At 22.1% G+C, this 20,689-nt stretch overlaps 6 protein-coding genes across 6 annotated transcripts; 3 read left to right on the forward strand and 3 right to left on the reverse strand.

Annotated features, from left to right (window-relative positions):
- Window positions 1-2,879: 2,879 nt before the first annotated feature.
- PY17X_0502100 (early transcribed membrane protein) lies at window positions 2,880-3,407 on the forward strand (the record flags this gene model as incomplete). The annotated part of the gene is made up of 1 exon (XM_724753.1): window positions 2,880-3,407. One exon carries the CDS (start codon window positions 2,880-2,882, stop codon window positions 3,405-3,407), a length of 528 nt encoding a protein of 175 aa, XP_729846.1.
- A 2,071-nt stretch (window positions 3,408-5,478) lies between these two features.
- PY17X_0502200 (early transcribed membrane protein) lies at window positions 5,479-6,153 on the reverse strand (the record flags this gene model as incomplete). Its single annotated transcript, XM_724752.1, has 1 exon — window positions 5,479-6,153. One exon carries the CDS (start codon window positions 6,151-6,153, stop codon window positions 5,479-5,481), a length of 675 nt encoding a protein of 224 aa, XP_729845.1.
- Window positions 6,154-9,376: 3,223 nt separating this feature from the next.
- Window positions 9,377-12,670, forward strand: PY17X_0502300 (DNA polymerase delta catalytic subunit, putative; the record flags this gene model as incomplete). The annotated part of the gene is made up of 1 exon (XM_724751.1): window positions 9,377-12,670. The coding sequence occupies one exon, from the start codon at window positions 9,377-9,379 to the stop codon at window positions 12,668-12,670; it is 3,294 nt and encodes a 1,097-aa protein (XP_729844.1).
- Window positions 12,671-13,798: 1,128 nt separating this feature from the next.
- Window positions 13,799-14,566, reverse strand: PY17X_0502400 (rhoptry neck protein 12; the record flags this gene model as incomplete). Its single annotated transcript, XM_724750.1, has 1 exon — window positions 13,799-14,566. The coding sequence occupies one exon, from the start codon at window positions 14,564-14,566 to the stop codon at window positions 13,799-13,801; it is 768 nt and encodes a 255-aa protein (XP_729843.1).
- A 1,729-nt stretch (window positions 14,567-16,295) lies between these two features.
- On the forward strand, window positions 16,296-18,128 carry PY17X_0502500 (enoyl-CoA hydratase-related protein, putative; the record flags this gene model as incomplete). Its single annotated transcript, XM_022955161.1, has 2 exons — window positions 16,296-17,822; window positions 18,063-18,128. 2 exons carry the CDS (start codon window positions 16,296-16,298, stop codon window positions 18,126-18,128), a joined length of 1,593 nt encoding a protein of 530 aa, XP_022811624.1.
- Window positions 18,129-19,036: 908 nt separating this feature from the next.
- PY17X_0502600 (golgi perepheral membrane protein p65) lies at window positions 19,037-20,600 on the reverse strand (the record flags this gene model as incomplete). Its single annotated transcript, XM_724748.1, has 2 exons — window positions 19,037-20,322; window positions 20,567-20,600. 2 exons carry the CDS (start codon window positions 20,598-20,600, stop codon window positions 19,037-19,039), a joined length of 1,320 nt encoding a protein of 439 aa, XP_729841.1.
- Between the last annotated feature and the right edge of the window lie 89 nt (window positions 20,601-20,689).

Below are 20,689 nucleotides of genomic sequence, written 5' to 3' on the forward strand. Positions count from 1 at the left end.
TTCAATTAATTTTGTAATTATTATAAAATATATCGTCTTATACTTATGTTTGAGCATAGAACAAAAATTAATTTATATATTTTGTTCTAATAAATAGGATCCTAAAACTAGTTTTACTGCAAACATATAAAAAATTAAGTATAGTATTGCCAAAATTGTTATAAACACATATAAATAGTTAATTTGTACTATAGTATATCCATTTATATATTTGTTTATAACACCATATAGCGTTGTTTTTGTTAAAATAATAATATTTTCAAATATGTTGCATTATTGCTCTTCTCAATATATCATATATAACTTTCATGTAATTTTTAATGATATAGATAAATTAAAAAAATATTTTAATGGGTTCAATAACTTTATTTTTATTCCTATACATTTCAATTTACAAATATATGTTATTAGGTAATTTCACAGACATTTTGTGCATTTTCTTCATGTTTTAAAACATAACATATCACATAACTTATATTATCAACTAACAAGTTTAAATAATCCGAATACAAATAGTATTAGAACAGTAATTAATATATATTAAACATTATTTCCTTTCCTTTTAGGATTGACTACTTAACTTGTAAATAATAAGAAACATATTTTAAGATGTAATAGCATATTATGTGTAATAAGTTGTAAAATTCCCCTTTTGATGAATAAATGTAAGAGAGGTGTGTCCTTTTAAAATACGAATTTTGATATATATGTCCTATTTATCCTACATAGTTAATTTTTATCTTATCTTTTTTTACAGTTATAGTTTTCAACACATACACATTAAATTTGTTATTAAATTCGATTATTAAAAAGATTCAAGACACTTTAGGACTATTTAAAATTTTAATAATTCCATAATTATTTCCTTAAAAAAATTAAAAAGATAAAAATATAGAAATTCATACAAATACGCGGAAAACAACATAGTATAAAAGTAAAAAAAAAATGCAATAATATATACATATATATTATCACAACTCTCTATCTTATTTTAACACTATTCTCAGAATAACCAACAACGATAACATAAAGCATATTCATTTGTATTATATTTCATAAAAAATATAAAAAATGCAAATAAGTATATATTTTCATTGTTTTTTCGTTCCACACCAATCAACATTATAGTTTTTTGCAAACCAAATAAGGTGTATGCAAAATAATATATCGTTAAAAATATTTTTGTTGTCTAATAAATTACAACCAATTATTCGCTATTTTCAAATATTCATTATTTAATGTGAAAACTTATATAATATCATATTTATAAAAATAAAAAAAATTATGTGTGCGCAGTGAAAATAATAATTATATTACCACCAGCTTTTATATTTTTGGTGTAAGTGATAAATATTTATTGATGTTAAATTAATTTGTAAAAAAAAAAAAACGGTCTTTATAATTATTTTAATACAATTTATAAGAATCAAGCTCGACCATTATTTTATTATATATGCATATAATAATATTGCACATACAATCAAATTATTAATACTAAAAAATTAGCCAAAACAAAATCAGGGTACATACTCGAACAAAAAATCCTGAATAATAAATCCCAAATTACAAACATCTACATAACTTATAATGCATTCATATTTATTTAATCTAGTAATGATGACAATTTTCAAAAAGTATTGTATTTATTTATATATTAATTGTGTACATATTTACTTATTTGTTCGTTTAGTAGTATTTTTTCTTTATATTATTTACGTAGCATTAACGTATTTTTACATATTATTATAAAATATTTCCCTATATTAATCTTATAAAACTATTAAATATACAATAATATATATATACAAATGATAATACTAATTAGTATTATTTAAAAAGAATCACACACTTTTACTATTATAATTCATTTAGTTTATCTTATTTGTTTAATATATTACACACACTATATTATTATAATTCATTTAGTTTATCTTATTTGTTTAATATATTACACACACTATATTATTATAATAATGTTATGTTATTATATTAATCCTTTATTATCATTATAAATTCCATGAGAAGTATTTATGAATTAAATGTTTTCAAAAGAAATGATAACGGAATATTTACAAAATTTTTAATATTATGTAATTATATGTACATATATAACATTTAGTTATCTAGTTATAAATTAATTTTTTAATAAGTCTGAATGTAATATTTTAAAAAAGTGCCTTATTAAATTTACATTTTCTTATTTAATGCAGGGAAAATCTAATAAAAATAATTTATATAGAATATTTAATTATTACTATATATTTATCATGCATTTTTTTATATATACAATGCTATTTTTCTTAATTATTTTTATCTTAAAATTTTTACACTGTTATCAAAAAAATATCCAATATTCACTAACTATATATTTTTAATATTTATTAGCTTTAAAATGTATAAAATTTTCCTAATAAAAATTATTATAAAAAACCTATAAAATTTAGCAATTAATAATGCACTATGCATCATTTAGCATTTAATCCAGAGAATACGTGAAATATCATCATCAAATATGTAATTAAATTCAGTCAATATAATAAAATATAAAGCAATTAGAAAACAAATAATAAAAAACTAATAAAACTAATAAATGTTATATTATTTTTATATACACCTTCAAAAAAAAAAATATTAGATTTCATTTAAGTTTATAATTAAAAAAAATTATATAATAAATACCATAATTTTTTTGTATCCTTTAAAAAACATTTTTTAATTACTAAAAATCTTAAATATTACTATCTTAATATTATTTATTCCATTTTATTTTTTATCTTATTGTTATAATAAACTCTTATAATTGCATTAATTCGCTTTATATATTTATTATATATTTTTGCTATTATTAATATTATTATAATTTTTTTACTTGTACAAAAATGAAACTAGCAAAAGCATTATATTTTGTTGCCTTTTTATTGGCCATAAAAGTGTTAACTCCAGGATATAATAATTGTGTTGAAGCTAAACCCGCAAATTCAAAAAAAGTAACCAAAAGTGGTAATAATGCATTTATTAAAAAAATTAAAAATAACAAGGTTGCATTTATATCTACATTAGCCGGAACAATCGCATTAGTAATTGGTACTACGCTTGGTGTAATGCATTTTCAAAAGAAAGAAAGTGATGACAATTCATCACCAGACAGCAAAACGCCCTTAATTGTTGCGCGCAAAAACACAAACTTGGTATCAGATAATAAAAATATACTATCAACAACAGAAACTAATAAAAAATCATCAACAATAGAAACTAATAAAAATACATCAACAATAGAAACTAATAAAAATAAACCATCAACAATAGAAACTAATAAAAATAAACCATCAACAATAGAAACTAATACAAAATCATCATCATCTGATATTAATACAAACCCATATCGATATAACTTACGTTATTTGTAATTTCTGATGGATATTATCTATTTTCATATCATATTATGACAATAAACCCAAAATTCAAGTATATCCCATACACTGTAAAAATTAATTAATATAATTAAACAAACCAATAAGATGGCAATAGTTCGAGGCATTTAAATATATGTATGTTATAAATCTTCATTTTTTATAACATTTTATTTTAATTTGTATATACCATATATGTAATAATATATTGGATTTATTAAAAAGTTCCAATATTTGATATTGCAATTCCAGAACTCATATATATTCGCGTTTTTTCTTTAGAACGATTTAATTCCAATACTACATTGAAACCATTTTTTGTTTTCCGATTTATTAGCATATATTTTTTTTTTAATTTTAAGAATAATTTCATATTATTAATATTAAAAAATATATTGTGCATATAATACATATATGTGGTGTTATATATGTCCTTTATAGTAAAAATAAACCGTGATTTATTATTTATTGCAAATAGTACCGTGATATATATTTTTATCTGTAAATGATATTTGATCTTAATACCATTTATAGTAATGAAATTAATAAGATGGTTAAAATGATTCAATACAAATGCTACATTATATGCAATAATTTTTTTATATTGCTATTTAAAGCAGATAATACCAATATGTTTTATGCACATATATATATGTAACTTTATAATAAACTATCTAAAACTATATAACAATAAAAAAATATTTTTTATGCATTAATAGAAAAATTACATAAAATACAACATAAATATAAATGGTATAGAAATAGTAATTTATTTATTACATTTTGCTATTAATACTGTTTGGTTGTGGTAAACTGTAATATTAGACTTAAAAAATATATGAAATATTAATAAAAACCTTTGTTAAATAAAGTTATTCATTAAATAGGCTAAACATAAATGTATTGTGGTATATAACCCTGAATCACCATTACCATTTCTTATGCAATAAAGACTTATGCTATAACATGTTACGAATTCACATATATGGTTAGACAATATTTAACACTAAAATATCGATATTATATTTTAACCATATTTAATTTATATTGACAATAAAAGTATTTGCATATCATTTATGAAAAATATTTTATAAATATCTTTTGCATTAATAATTGTCATCATTTTTGTGTTTTTCATATTTAAGGTTAATGTAGAATTTAGAAAACCATGAGCTATGATACATATATTTTTTCCTTTAATGAATAATCAGTAATATATTTTAATTAACTTGAATACTACATAAATATTATCAAATTATAAAAAATTCAATTAGGACAAAATTTTGAACTCTAAGACAATATAACTTGATATATTGACTTTTAAAAATAATATATATGAAACACTAAAAATTTTTATGAAAAAGTCTTTAGGAAATAAACATAAAATTTATACAATACTATATCCCTTACAATAAAAACAAATTATATAAAGTTATATTATAAAGGGAATTATGTATACTTCGTAAAAATTAAAAACGCATATTATGCATAACAACATATGTAAACAGGTTTGCATATACGGCTGTTTTCATTCATATTTTTATTTCACTGTTACAAAAAATATTTTTTAATCGTTCAAATAATACATTATGAAGTATAACACTCTCTATCCTAAAAAACGTACAAATTATTCAAAAAAAACAAACACTAAAAATTACTCTCAAAAATACATAAAAAAAATTTTCGAACAAAAATAATACACACTCTCACAAATATAATTATCAAATATATTATATATAATTTTTTTTCTTCTTCTATTTCTTTTCGAAGCCAGATTTGTTTATATGCTAGAATCCGTTTTCATTTCTTTTAGACACAATATATTTTTATAAATTATTTGCATACTACAAATTAAAGGAAATATTTTTATATACGTTCAAAATAAAAAAATATATTGTAAAAGTTTTTTATACACATAAAGCAAAATAATGGTTAAAATGTGATTTTGTTATAATGTTTTTCCTTCTTTTCTCTATAACATTATTTTTCCTTTTCTTTTATTTTTTATTTTATAAATATATTTATCATAAAACAATTTGTTCTCTTTCTGAATTACCCTCATAATGAATTATATGTATGGGTCAAATGGTTTATCATTCATACTATAAATTTTATGTCCTTCACCCATTAAATCGCTTAATTCATCGTGATAAACTATATTGTCATTTATTTCTTCCTTCTGATCATCTGTAAATAGTTTCTCATATTCGTCATGAGTATCTGGTGCCATATAATATGTGTTGTATTTTTCTTCAGTGGGGCTATAACTATATGTATGATCGTTTTGTACTGAGTTTGTGTACTGTTCTAGAAATCGTTTTGTATAATGCTTTTGAGGTTGTTCTATATATTGGTCTGAGGAAATTTCTGGATATTGTTCTTGGTAATCTTCTGGGTAATATTCTTGGTATGGATTTTCGACTGGGCTTATTAATGATATATCTTGAGGGGTATTTACATCATCAAAATTTTTAATACGTTTTCTAATTCCAAATTTTTCTCGGACTTCAGGGTGCATACAAGCAAGTGCTAACGCAATGGCGATTGTTGATCCTGCAATAGAAGCGGCTATAGCTGCTATCTTTCCGTTTCTTTTATTCTTAAATATACTATTTATTTTGTCTGTTAATTTAACATTATTAGGCTTTGGATCGTTTGTCTCATCAACTGATGATGCCTTACATTCAAAAATACCGCAAATTAGTAATATGATAAAAAAGAGAGAAACGTATGTGGTTTTCATTTTATTCAGATGTAATTATGTGCTGAAAGGTATATATGTAGTCAATATCGATCTATAATATTTATTATTTTTTGTCTAGGTATTTTATTTTTTTTATGTATAAATATGTAATAATAAAAAATTTTTAAGGTTGTTGTCGTTTTATTTTTTGTTCTTTTCTTTTTTTATATACTTATTTAATTTCTTCAGTTAAAATTTAAATAACTGATTTTCCTTATAATTATTTATGGTGGTGTATATATATAACTAATTATATATATTGGACTCTATAAAAAAAATTCTGTGTAAAGATAAAAAAAAATATATAATATATAATATATATATATAATATATATTATTTAAAAATAATTATATTTATTTTATTATAAAAAAAGTTTAATATATTTCAAAATTCAATCACCTTTTTTTATTGGATTATATATAGCTCAATAAAATTTTTATGAAACACCATAAAAGGAAAGGATCAACCATAAAATATAGCTATAAAAGAATAAAACATCCTATTTTTTGAGGACTATATAAACTATGAATATGTATAATTTAAAAATAACAAAAAATAAATCATCTGTCAATGGTAATATCCGCATGTATCCAAAAAAATATTAAGAACCACTAATTTGTTCAGTGTCTATTTATGGCATATTTCGTGGATTATCCACAACATCACTTATTTTATAAGGTTTATAATACATTTTATTTATTTATTATTATTTTTTAATATATTTATATATGTATATATCCATATAATTTATGTTTTTTCATTATTTTCATGATATAATAATTCATATGTTGTTCCCATTTTTATTCATCCTATAATGAACCATATGTGGATATATGCATTTTATATATGTTTTTTTTAATACCCTTGAATAAATTACAAATTATTTAATGTGGTTTATATAATAATTATGGTATTATGAACCCAATATAATAGGGAAAATAAATAAATGAATAAAGTTTTTACAAAATTATTACACTAATTAATACATTAAAAGAAAAAATTGCATGCATCAAAAAATGAATCCATTATATTTAATAGTAAATACAAGAAAAATCGCAGAATATCATTAAATTTAATGGGATTCATATGCTTATTCCCCAAACCTTTGGTACATGCAAAAGATATGTTTAATACGAATTAGTGAATATCATAATTGTATTAATAAAATGGAAAGGACATAAATTAAACAAAATACAATAAACTTGCTCCCTTTTTATTGTAATTTTGTACCATTAATTCATTTATTTTATTTACGACAAAAATGTATTAACCAATTCATTGCTTTTGTATAGTAGCTGTTAAAGATATTTTTATGGACAAAAAATTATTTTATTACGTACATATATATCCACAGTTACATAGAAGCATTCCCTATTGTTCAGTATTTGCTCAAAGAAGCTATATTGAAAAAATATTATGATATTTTAAAAAAATAAATATATATAACATCATAAAATCGCTGAATAAAAGACAATGATACAATGACCAAACAAAAAAAACTACATTATCACAAAAACCATTTTTTCATTCCAATTTTTGATAAAAATTTAAACGATTAACAACTAAGCGGAAAAGTTAAATCATTCAAAAAAAAATAAAGGCGATATTATTAATTTTTAATTAAAAAAAACATCATAAATATTTATTAAATTTTAAATTATCAATAAATTCCATTCTACACTTAAATATTACATACATAATTATTTGTATGAGCCATTTTTTAATGTTTTTATTTCTTTTTTGTGTAATATAAAAATCGAATGAATTGTTACTTTTAGGAAAATAAACAAGGAGCCAAATGTGCTGATTTTTTTGTGTATATTATAAAACCACTTTAAAATTATTTTATATAAAAATAATTTGTATTCACTTTTAGCTTTGTATAATACTATATAAATGTGTGTATTATTATTTCAATATATTTACAATTTACATTCATAAAAAAATATAATATAGGTCTCAAAATTATATATTCCTTTTAGTGTTATGTATCTATTATTAAGGCCTTTTACATTGACATTTAAATAAATATATATATAATAGCAATAATAATAGTAATCATAAATTGCATGTTAATAATAGTTTACTATGCTATTTTGTGAATTTAATTAAATTACATAAAAAGGAAAAAACTCAAAATATATTTCTTATGTCTCTCGCAATTTTAATATCGTGTATTTTATTTATTTTTTTATATGGGATTTTATTATCTGTGAATAAACTTGTGAGAAAACACAAACATTTTTTCTATATTCCTTTTTCTCTTTTTTGGCATATAAAGAAAAACAAAATTTGTAAGAACTTTTCATAAATTTATAAAATATTTACATATAGGGAGAGAAAAAAAGAAACATATATTATTTATTTATGCATATGCCCACACGGTGCTTCTTCGAATTTACACATAACATAGTTATAACAACAATAGCACCTTATTCATTCCCTTCTTTTATATAATTGAATAAATTCCATTAAAACCTTTAAGTGTAAAATATGCATTCACAAATAAAATTATAAAAGATAAAAATAAAAAATTAGTAAAAAAATTATTTAAACATTTTGCGTCATTTTCCTCACATTATTTTTTCACACTCCCTTTTTTTATTAATTCGAAAATAATGCTCTTCATTTTTTCCAATTGATAAAAGACGAATTTTAAGTAATTTTTTAAGGAATAACAAAATGATGCAAGCATTTTATTACATATATACCGTATTTATTATATGAACTATATATTTTTTTCGAATTTTTTTTTTCCACATATATTAATCTTGCTCTCCAAATTAGTTAATGCATGAATAAAAAAAACTACACATTCATTGAATAACATTATAAATAAGCAATTTTTATAATTCATTTTTTTTTAGCGTACTTTCTTATTTCATACTATATCATCTCGCTTATTTGTTTATTATTATTTTTTTTTCGCTTTTTTTTGGTTAGCTATTGCCATTGCTAACATATATATTTTATAATAAAAAATATATTTTAAATATTTAAAAATGTTTTGTAAAATAATTTGTCCTGGCAATTAAATTATACACATTTATCATATGAATGACACATAGCTATTACACATAAATAATACATGTGCATCTTGCATGTGTACACAAAATACACATATTTTTTATAGCTTAATAAAATAGAGAATTTTTTTTATATTTGTTTCTCATACACATTAATACATTCCATATATTAATGAACTAATTAGTACCACAAAAAATGGAGCAAAATATATTCTCGGCCACAAATGTAATTCCTTATGGCCCTCTTTACGATAAAGTAAAAAAGGTGAAAAATAATGATCAAGATGAAAATTATCCCGTTGTAGAAGAATACGAAAAATTGCTAAAAACATATGAGAGACCAAATCCATATGATTCAAATGGCTCTTTAAAATTCAACAACAATGATGATTTGATATTATTTCAAATCGATTTAGATTACACTGTGGAAAATATATTTCGAAACGTGATTTATAATAATGAAGGTTCTACAAATAATAGCGATTCTAAATGTAATAGTATCTATGAACCATATAAAATAATCCTAGGCAAAGAGAAAAATTTCATATCAGTTCCAATTATTCGAATATATAGTATCACAAATTGCGGATATAGTGTCGTAGTGAATGTTCACAATTTTTTCCCATATTTTTATGTAGAGAAACCAAATGGTTTTAATAATGATGATATGATAAAACTCGAATCTATGTTAAATGAAACCCTGAGTCTAAATAATCAATTTAAGATGTATGAAAATAAAATATTAAAAATTGAAACTGTTAAAACAGAAAGTATTATGTATTTTAAAAAATCAGGAAAAACAGATTTTTTAAAAATAACCGTCTTATTACCTAAGATGGTTCCATCATTAAAAAAATTTTTTGAAAGTGGTATAAATGTTAACAGTAAGCATTTTGGTGGTATCGTATATGAAGCCAATTTACCATTTATTTTAAGATATATTATTGATAAAAAAATAACTGGTTCATCATGGATTAAATGTGAAAAAAATAGTTATATTATACGAAGTAAAAACAAACAATCGTCTAATTGCACATTTGAAATAGATATACATTATGAAAATATAGAGCCTATGGCGTTAGAAAATGAATATCAAAAAATTCCCAAATTAAGAATTCTTTCCTTTGATATCGAATGTATAAAATTAGATGGAAAAGGTTTTCCAGAAGCAAAAACAGATCCTATTATACAAATATCATCAATTCTATATTTACAAGGTGACCCAATTGAAAATTGTGCAAAATTCATTTTTACACTTTTAGAATGCGCTAGTATACCCGGTTCAAATGTTATATGGTTTAATGATGAAAAAACAATGTTAGAAGCATGGAATGAATTTGTTATAAGAATAGACCCAGATTTTTTAACAGGTTATAATATCATAAATTTTGATATACCATATATATTAAACAGAGGTACCGCTTTAAACTTAAAAAAATTAAAATATATAGGTAGAATAAAAAATATTCCAAGTCTTGTTAAAGATGCTAATTTTTCTTCAAAACAATTTGGGACACATGAAACAAAAGAAATTAATATTAATGGAAGAATACAATTCGATGTTTACGATCTAATTAAAAGAGATTATAGATTAAAATCGTATACCTTAAACTATGTATCATTTGAATTCTTAAAAGAACAAAAAGAAGATGTACATTATAGCATAATGAACGATTTACAAAATGAAAATTCGGAATCACGTAAACGAATTGCCACTTATTGTATTAAGGATGGTTTATTACCCTTACGATTAATTGATAAATTATTATTTATTTATAATTATGTAGAAATGGCTAGAGTTACAGGTACACCATTTGTTTATCTATTAACTAGAGGCCAACAAATTAAAGTTACTTCACAGTTATATAGAAAATGTAAAGAATTAAATTATATTATTCCTAGCACATATATTAAAGTTAATAATAATGATAAATTTGAAGGTGCTACTGTTTTAGAGCCAATAAAAGGTTATTATATAGAGCCTATTTCTACTCTCGATTTTGCATCTTTATATCCATCTATTATGATCGCCCATAATTTATGTTATTCTACACTCATAAAAAATAATGATGAAATTTCGGACCTAAATAAAAATGATATAACAACTGTACCAGGAAAAAATAATTTTAAATTTGTTAAAGGTAATGTAAAACGGGGTGTACTACCATTAATTGTCGAAGAATTAATAAGAGCTCGAAAAAACGTAAAAGCTATGATGAAAAATGAACAAAATCCAATTACAAAAATGGTACTTAATGGCAGACAATTAGCACTTAAAATATCAGCAAATTCAGTTTATGGATATACTGGTGCAGCGGCTGGAGGTCAGTTGCCTTGCTTAGAAATAGCTACCTCAATTACTACATTCGGTAGATCTATGATAGAAAAAACAAAAGAAACAGTTGAAGCATATTATTGTAAAAATAATGGGTTTGAACACAATGCAACTGTTGTATATGGTGATACAGATTCTGTAATGGTTAAATTTGGTACAAATGATGTTGGAGAAGCAATGAGATTAGGTAAAGATGCAGCAGAAAGAATAAGTAAAGAATTTTTACATCCTATTAAATTAGAATTTGAAAAAGTATATTGTCCATATTTATTACTTAATAAAAAGAGATATGCAGGCTTATTATACACTAATCCAAATAAACATGATAAAATGGATTGTAAAGGTATTGAAACTGTTAGAAGAGATTTTTGCATACTTATACAACAAATGATGGAAACTGTTTTAAATAAATTATTAATAGAAAAAGATTTAAATAGTGCTATTGAGTATACCAAAAGTAAAATTAAAGATTTATTAACAAATAATATAGATATGAGTTTGTTAGTTGTAACTAAGTCATTAGGAAAAGCTGAATATGAAACTAGATTACCACATGTAGAATTAGCAAAAAAATTGAAACAAAGAGATAGTGCTACGGCCCCAAATGTTGGAGATAGAGTTAGTTATATTATTATAAAAGGTACAAAAGGACAAGCACAATATGAAAGAGCTGAAGATCCATTATATGTATTAGATAATAATTTATCAATAGATCATAATCATTATCTAGATGCTATCAAAAATCCACTATCTAGAATATTTGAAGTTATTATGCAAAATTCAGACTCTTTATTTTGTGGAGAACATACAAGGCATAAAACTATTTTAACATCAAGCCAAACAGCTTTATCAAAATTTCTTAAAAAGACTATTAGATGCATAGGTTGTAATAGTTCAATTAAAAAGCCACCATTATGTAACCATTGTAAAACGAACAAAGAATTCTCTATTTATATGCAAAAAATTAAAGATTTAAAACTCAAACAAAACGAGTTCTTTCAACTATGGACTGAATGTCAAAGATGTCAGGGAAATTTACACATAGACGTCATTTGCATGAATAGAGATTGCCCCATATTTTACAGAAGGGCAAAAATTAAGAAGGATGTAGCAAACCTTCAAGAACAAGTTACATCCCTCAAAATTGAATGGTAAAAAGAATAAAAATAACAAGAGGGAAGAAAAGCAAAAAAATAAATTATTTTTTAAATATATATTTTATCCGCCGTTCCAATATTTATGTAAATTATACAACAAGCTTTTGATGTACACCCAAAAAAATTAATAAAAACATCGAATATTTTATGTTTTTATTTTTTTTGCTAAAATGCAAAAGAATTATAATACAATTGAATATAATTATTAGTACCTAATTAGAACGATCATCTAACCTCGTATCCTATTAATATCACTCCCATTAAAAACTATACACAAAACGAATACTTTATGTCCCATACAAATTTTTAATCGTTTGCATAGTTTTATCAATTTTAAAAAGGGGAATATATATCTCATATAATAAATGCAATGTCTCTTTTTTATTTTTAAGCTTTTAGAGAGACATAAACATAAATTCCTTTTTTCTAATTTTTTTCTATATAATGCGTTAAATAAAATTTCATGATAATGCTTTTTTAAATCGCTTACAATAATACCTTTATTTCTTTTAATATATGTATAATTTACCGCAGAAGGAGAATACATTTTTTTTTTCCTCTTATTGCTCAATGCAACTATTGTATTAAATATATCAACATATTCCTTTTCTTTTAAGACACAACGCATATCTATACATATGATTTATATATTCCAATTTTGTGTATAATTAATTTTTAATTTATATTTGTAACTCTTTAAGGTTTTATGTTTATTTCCCAATTTTAAAATAAAATCACAATATGCACTTAAATATACATATCATCATGTAAATTCACATACACAGATACATCACTAAAAACGATGTAACTAACAACAATCCAAATAAACAAAAATAACACATGCAAAAAATTACGTATTGATATTCGATTATTTTTAACATGCATTATTTGTATTTTACTTAAAATCTAAAAATTATAAAAAAAAAAGAAAAAACAAATTATAATATCAAAAATAAATCGAAAACAATGAAATGAGAAAACATGCATTACTATTTATTATTTTTTTTCTATTTATTATTCCTATGTGTCGAAACGCTCTATAATTTCTCAAAGGGATTCATTTTCTTTACACAGTTTCATTGTTTCAACAATTTTCTTAAATATCCCTTATTAGCAATTAGGTACTTTATTCGGTCAAATCTGACACATTTTCTACAAATGTATTTTTCGAATCTTCTGAATTAATTAAATCATTTTCTATATTAATATCATTTAATTCTTTGTCATCTATTTCGTTACCATATTGATTAATATCAAAAACATTATCTACTTTTAATATATTAGCACAAGCTAATGGAATACCACCAACACATAATTTTTCAAATAAATATAATATGGAAATTTTAGGATTATGAGCATCATTTTCAATAACAATTTTTTTATCTCCATCACTTTTTAAAACTTTGGATTCAGATATTTCTCCATTTTCATATGAAACATTTGTAACATCGTCATATAATTTACTGCTTGTGTTTTTTAATTTTAATATATCTTTGTATAAATGTGTCATTGCACAAAAGTTTTTAAAGTAATTATTTTTCATAACAACAAATTCACAAACTTCCTTAGAATTATCAAGAACGTTTTCGGATATCGATATATTGTTTAAAATGTCTTTTTCATTGTTTCCATTCTTCAAATCTTGTAAATTATGTCCATTAATTGCGGATTGTTCCTTACCTATATTTTCATTTTTTAATTCATTATTACATATATTCTCACCATTATTACATGTATTTTTATTTAAATTAGAATTTGCTTTGTTAATATTTTTATTTGCATGCTCCTTAATAGTATACTCAACTGGCTTATGCATTCTCAAACTTTCTACATATTTATATACAACCAATATGTATACCAAAACCAAAAAGGAATATCTATTAAAATTTGCCATTTTTACTTGTATATAATTTTTTATTCAGATATACAAAATATCGATTTTTTCAAAGAATCTATATGTATATATATTATGCATATACATATAATTATTTGTATTCACATGAATATAGAACTCAGATACATAAAAAAATAACTTTATATATTTCTATATCTTAAATAAAGTACTATTCAAAACGTTTTAATCTCGATTAAAAAATTGCAATGATATAAAAAAAATAATTTTTAGAAAAAAAACAAATGATGAAGATAAACTTAAAATTTTAAAAATTAAACGCTAAAATTTACCATAAATTCGAAAAAGACAAAGTTTACATATTTTTTAACTCGCCACCATAAGAAAACTATACACAAAAAATAAACAAAAGACGTATATAAAATTATGCATATCGGTGCTTCGTATTTTTTGTGGCCTTACAGAAACATACTAATTTGTATTTAAAAAAAAATTATATATACATGTATGTATATTTATTTCGAAGAATTTTCATAAATTAAAAAAAAATCTATCTATATAATACATACCCCCATGTTGCACCTTTCTACTGATTATATAGGCTGACCAAATAATGAGTAGACGATTTTATAAAAATGTGTACCTTTCGTTAATCTATAAATATAACCAAATGCATTTCAAAAATTATTAAAATGTATTTATAATCTTCTTAAAAAAGTTGTTTATTTAATAAGAAAATGAAAAAACTATAAAAATAATAGCTATTTCCTTTATCATATGTACAAACCAACGCTATGTGAAGCCTCATAAAAATGGGGTATTAAATGGAAAGGGATAATAATTAATAATATAAAAATTAATAAAATAATTAAAAAACAGTAATTAACAAAATTGCAATTGTAAAATAATAATGATATTAGTACATGTAAATATAAAAAAACGAACCAATACCTAGCTAATGTGACTAATAAATAAATAGATATATATGTATAAAATACGCAACTCAATTTTACAAACACAACACTTTAACACACATCTTTACTAAATCAATTTCTCACAAATATTATGGTGTGCCACATATGTTTATTCATATAATTTCTTATAAAAATTTTATTATACCCTTAAAATTTATATTAAAATCACAACAAAATGATAACCCTGAATTTTACAATATTCCTCGATCTTAACTGTATACATATACTATAGTTCCTCTAAAATAAATAGTTTCACAATGTTTGGTCACACAATTTTTCTAATTTCTACAAATAATAATATATATTTTTCCACTAAAAAAATCAAAAAAAAAATCCCAATATAATAGTATATCTGCTCCTAAATGTTTATAAGAATAAAAAAATTGTAATTCATTTGGCTTATATAAAAATGCACTGTGCAATATTATTTTTTTAAAATTTCCTAAGGAATACTGAAACCACGGTATATATTTATATGCATCCATTAAATGTAAATATATCAATCATAACTGAAATATAACTTGAGAATATAAACAAAATTTTAATTTAAAATTTATACATAAATGAAAAATATTGGAGGTACACAAAAAAATACATAAATGCGTAAAATGTTAAAAACATACTTATAATCCATCATGATATACCTATTCCACATTTGCCAAAAATGAATTAGCATAAAAAAATAAACAAGTTTCAAATTAATAAGAAAAAATAAATAGGGGAAAAAAGGAAGCATTTAAACATTGTAATAAAAAACACACAATATATACTATCATCCAAGAAATATCTTTAAAATTATGCTTAATAATTTGAATTATATTATAAGAAAGAAAAAAATAAGCAGCGTATTGTTGCTACCCAAAAAGTTGCATTCTATTCAAAAAAATTATATAAAAACTAGTATATTTAAAGATGATGACATATATATAGATCCCCTTGAAATACACAATGAGCAAACAAACAAAACAAATTATCTTAACTGTGGAAATCCAGATGAGTGTGTATACAACAGAAGTAATGTAGGGATGAGTGCAATTATAATAAATAATAAATATATTAATATAGAACTTATAAATAAATTATATAAAATCCTTAGAAATAGTGAAGTTAATTATACTAAAAGGTTCGTATTCTTAACTTCGTTATATAATGATATATTTAATTATAGTTATAATTTATATGATATATTAAAAATATTAGAAATATATCAAAAAACGAAAAATAACCATTATTTAAACATTTTTAAAAAAATATTAATAAATATTAATGAATTAGCATATTTAATATTTTCATATAAAAAGCCATTTATATCTTATTGTAATGGAAAAATACAAGGATCTGCTGGATTTTTAACATTTCTTGCTAATAATAGTTCATCTTATTTTCATTCGTCTTATTCATATAATAATTTAAGTTACTCATTCTTACCATATGGTGGAATTTCTTATATACTAACACAATTAAGAGGGTCGTTAGGTTTATATTTAGCATTAACTGGTCTAGAAATAAAATCCTCTGATTTAATTTGGTCTGGTTTATGTAAAAGATGGATATCAGATGATAGTTTAGAATTAATGGAAATAACATCAGAAAGCCAATTAGAAGTTTCTGAACAAAATGCAAATATATTATTAGAAGAACATTTTTTAACAGTCCCAGAAATATATACATTAAAAAATTATGAAGAAATTATACATGAACACTTTAAATATAACAATTTATTATATATATTAAAGAAATTAAATATTTCGAGAAAAAGTGAAAATAAAAAAATTAAAAATTGGGCTGACCAAACATATCAAAAAATTACTTCTTTGCCTCCATTAGCAACTCATATCACATTTGAAATATTAAATATATTAAGAAATTATAAAATGGACTTATTAAAAAGGGCACAAGTAACAAATAAATTATGGAATGATCTTATAAAAAACAGTTATAAAATGGCATATATAACAAAAGAGGAAATAAGCATGGCTGAATTAAAAAAAACAATAGACAATGAACTTTTTATTAAAGCTTTAAATTTAGAGACAAATGCTCTTTTAAATTTTGTTTCTTGTCCCGATATATTAAATGGTATAACATCATACTTAGTTAAAAATACCGATCGTTCATTTAATTCAAATTATATTAATAACAATATATTCGAAGTCAAAAAAGATATTATTCAATATTTTATTTTTTACAAAAATAATTATGAATATTCCTCATGTGATAGACCTGATATAAGTTTATCCAGCTTAAGTGTTCTTGAAAAATATAATCAAAATTATAATAGTCAGCATGGCAATTCTCATGACAAGCTGTTTTACCAAAATGAGGTAATTCCATAACTATTATTTATTTGTTTGATAAAATAATTTATACAACATTTATCCATTAATATATGTACATTATTTTTTCCTGTTTCTATTATTATTCTATATGTGGCTATTTATTCTTTCTATTACATTATCTTGAATAAACTCACATAAGTTATATAGCTAGCTAATATTACTCACTTTTTCGAACGGATAAATATATATTATTACAATTTTTCACACTTTTTCACACTTTATCAGAGCATAAAATGGAGCGACGATTATTTAAAAGACGAATTAAACAAGATTAATGACCAACTTTTATAGTTATTCTCTATTTAATTGTAATTTAGTATAAAAAACATATAAATGGCCCTCTTCACAAAAGTAATTACCAGTACCTATAATATTTACTACATATACATATATAAATACATACATCGATGGCTAGTTTATTCATAAATTGAGAATACTTCATTATTCTATAACATCTCAATGTATTATTCATATTATGTTGTTTTATATATAATTTTTATATTTTTTTTTCAGGTTCCTCATAAACAAAGGATGCAAATTACACAAAATAATGCTATTAAAAAAAACAAAAAAAGTTACAATACATACAATGAATTGTATTATTAATTGAAAATGTACACATGTATTTTTAAAACTTTTAATATAATATTTAAATTCCTAGCGTTTATACAAATCAATAAATGCTCCAATATAATGTTGTTACTATTTTTTTGTGTTTTTTTCTATATTTCATTATATACTATTTTTTTTCGATAATTTACTGTTATATTCTCCATTGTGTAACATAAAAATAATAAATTAAAAAAAACAAAATACACAATAAAAAATATAATTTAAAATAACATTTTAATATCTGTTAAGTGCTATTTTTAATACTATAATTTTTTTATTTTTTTGCTGAATATACAACAATACACCTTTTTTTGTATATATAAATTTGGTTATATCTACAACTATTTGAATTTTTTTCCATTTAATGTAGATATCACTTTTCATTACTCATTCTGCTCATACCATCATTGTTAATATTATTGAATGCATAAATTATTTCATTACACATTTTATGGTATTATATGTTTACTATTATTTATATATGCATACCAGGTTTTATTGTTTAGTTTGTAAAAAACATATATAATTAGTATCTTAACAAAAAACAATATGTTACATAATATACTTCACTTTTATTTTACGTAGTTTTATTTATCCCCAATAAATTCATTATAGCCATCTAAAGAAGTTTCCACTTTTTTCATTTGTTTTATATTATTGAGTATTTCATTATTTCTTCTCATACTTTCATATATTTCTGTCATTTCATCAGTATATATTTTCATGTTTTTGACATATTCTGAATAAGTATTCTTTCGTTTATCGCTCCACTCGCTACTGTCACTGGTATTATTAAAATCTTCTTCACTATTCGCAATTCCACATCTTTTAATTTCATCTTTTTCAATATCAATCGTTGAATTTTCATCATAACTATTCTTATTATCATTTTTTACATTCACAAACATGTTAATTTGTTGATTTGTATAGCACAAGTTATCTAATTCGGTAACTTCATTCGTATTTTCTGGGAGCAAACTATTCTTAGTATTATTATCTTTACTACATACATACTCATTATTCATTTGTTCAGGTTTATTGAAATTTATAATGTTATTATCATTATTATATTCTGAATTTATTGAGAGTGCAGCCACATTCCTACTACTGAAATGATTTATTTGCTCTTCCTTTTTGTTTTTCACTATTCCTTTATCATATTCTGTCGAACATTCATCATTGCCATGTTCATGTTTCTCTAATTCATTTTTCTGAGGAAAAAATATTTCTTTGAAATTATTTTCTTCCGTTATATTATTTAAATGTTCTTTATTACAAATAGGAATGGCTTGTAAATGCTTTGATTTAATGTTGCCCTCCAAAAATTCTATATTTTCCCATATTTCATAAAGATTTATTATAATTTTCCGTACCTTTTCAGTATTACTATTATATATATACATCTGTGATTTACATAAATCGTCTTTGCTTTTTATATTTATAGTATTATCAAGATACTCTGTTAATTCTTTTTTATTTCTAATTATATTATTTTCGTGTCCTATTATATAATCACTATTCTCCATTAAATTGGATTCGAAATCTGAAGAGTTATTAAATGTTTTTAAAATTTTAACCCCTTCATATAATGCATTAAAACGTTCATAGTTTATATTTATTCCTAATAATCCATTCCCACTCCATTTCATTGGTACAATTTTTATTTCCTTCATTTTTGCATATCGGCAATTATAAACATATAAAATTAATTCCTTATTTTCATAATTTTTAACCTTTTCTATAAAATTGTTATATGTATTAATAGACTCATCCAGTAATGTTACGTCATCTATTTTAACTATGTAATCAAAAAATATTTCCAAATTGCATTTACTCGCTGGGCCATTTTCGCTTATTTTTATTATTCTATATCCTTAAAAGGAAAACAAATATATGGTATTATGTTTCTAAATGCATCAAATCTTAAAAAAAACACGCAACTATTATGACGAACATTATGATTATTCAGTTATGTAACACATAAAAATTCATTAATAGAATCAGCTAATATATACATATGTATGAAGAATAAGACAATAAGTTGTTTTATATTAAAATATTTATTTCTTAGTATTTCCTCTTAATCTTGTCAGATTTTTTCTTTTCATAAAACTTACCCCCATTGTTTTCCTTCGTTTGGCCTGCTCCCATTATATTTATTTTATTGCTTCTTTATATTACTGTTTTATTTTATTATATTTTTTATTTATTTTAATTTTTTTTGCAAACAAAGGTGACCA

This window comes from Plasmodium yoelii, assembly GCF_900002385.2.
Source record: "Plasmodium yoelii strain 17X genome assembly, chromosome: 5".
NCBI lineage: Eukaryota > Apicomplexa > Aconoidasida > Haemosporida > Plasmodiidae > Plasmodium > Plasmodium yoelii.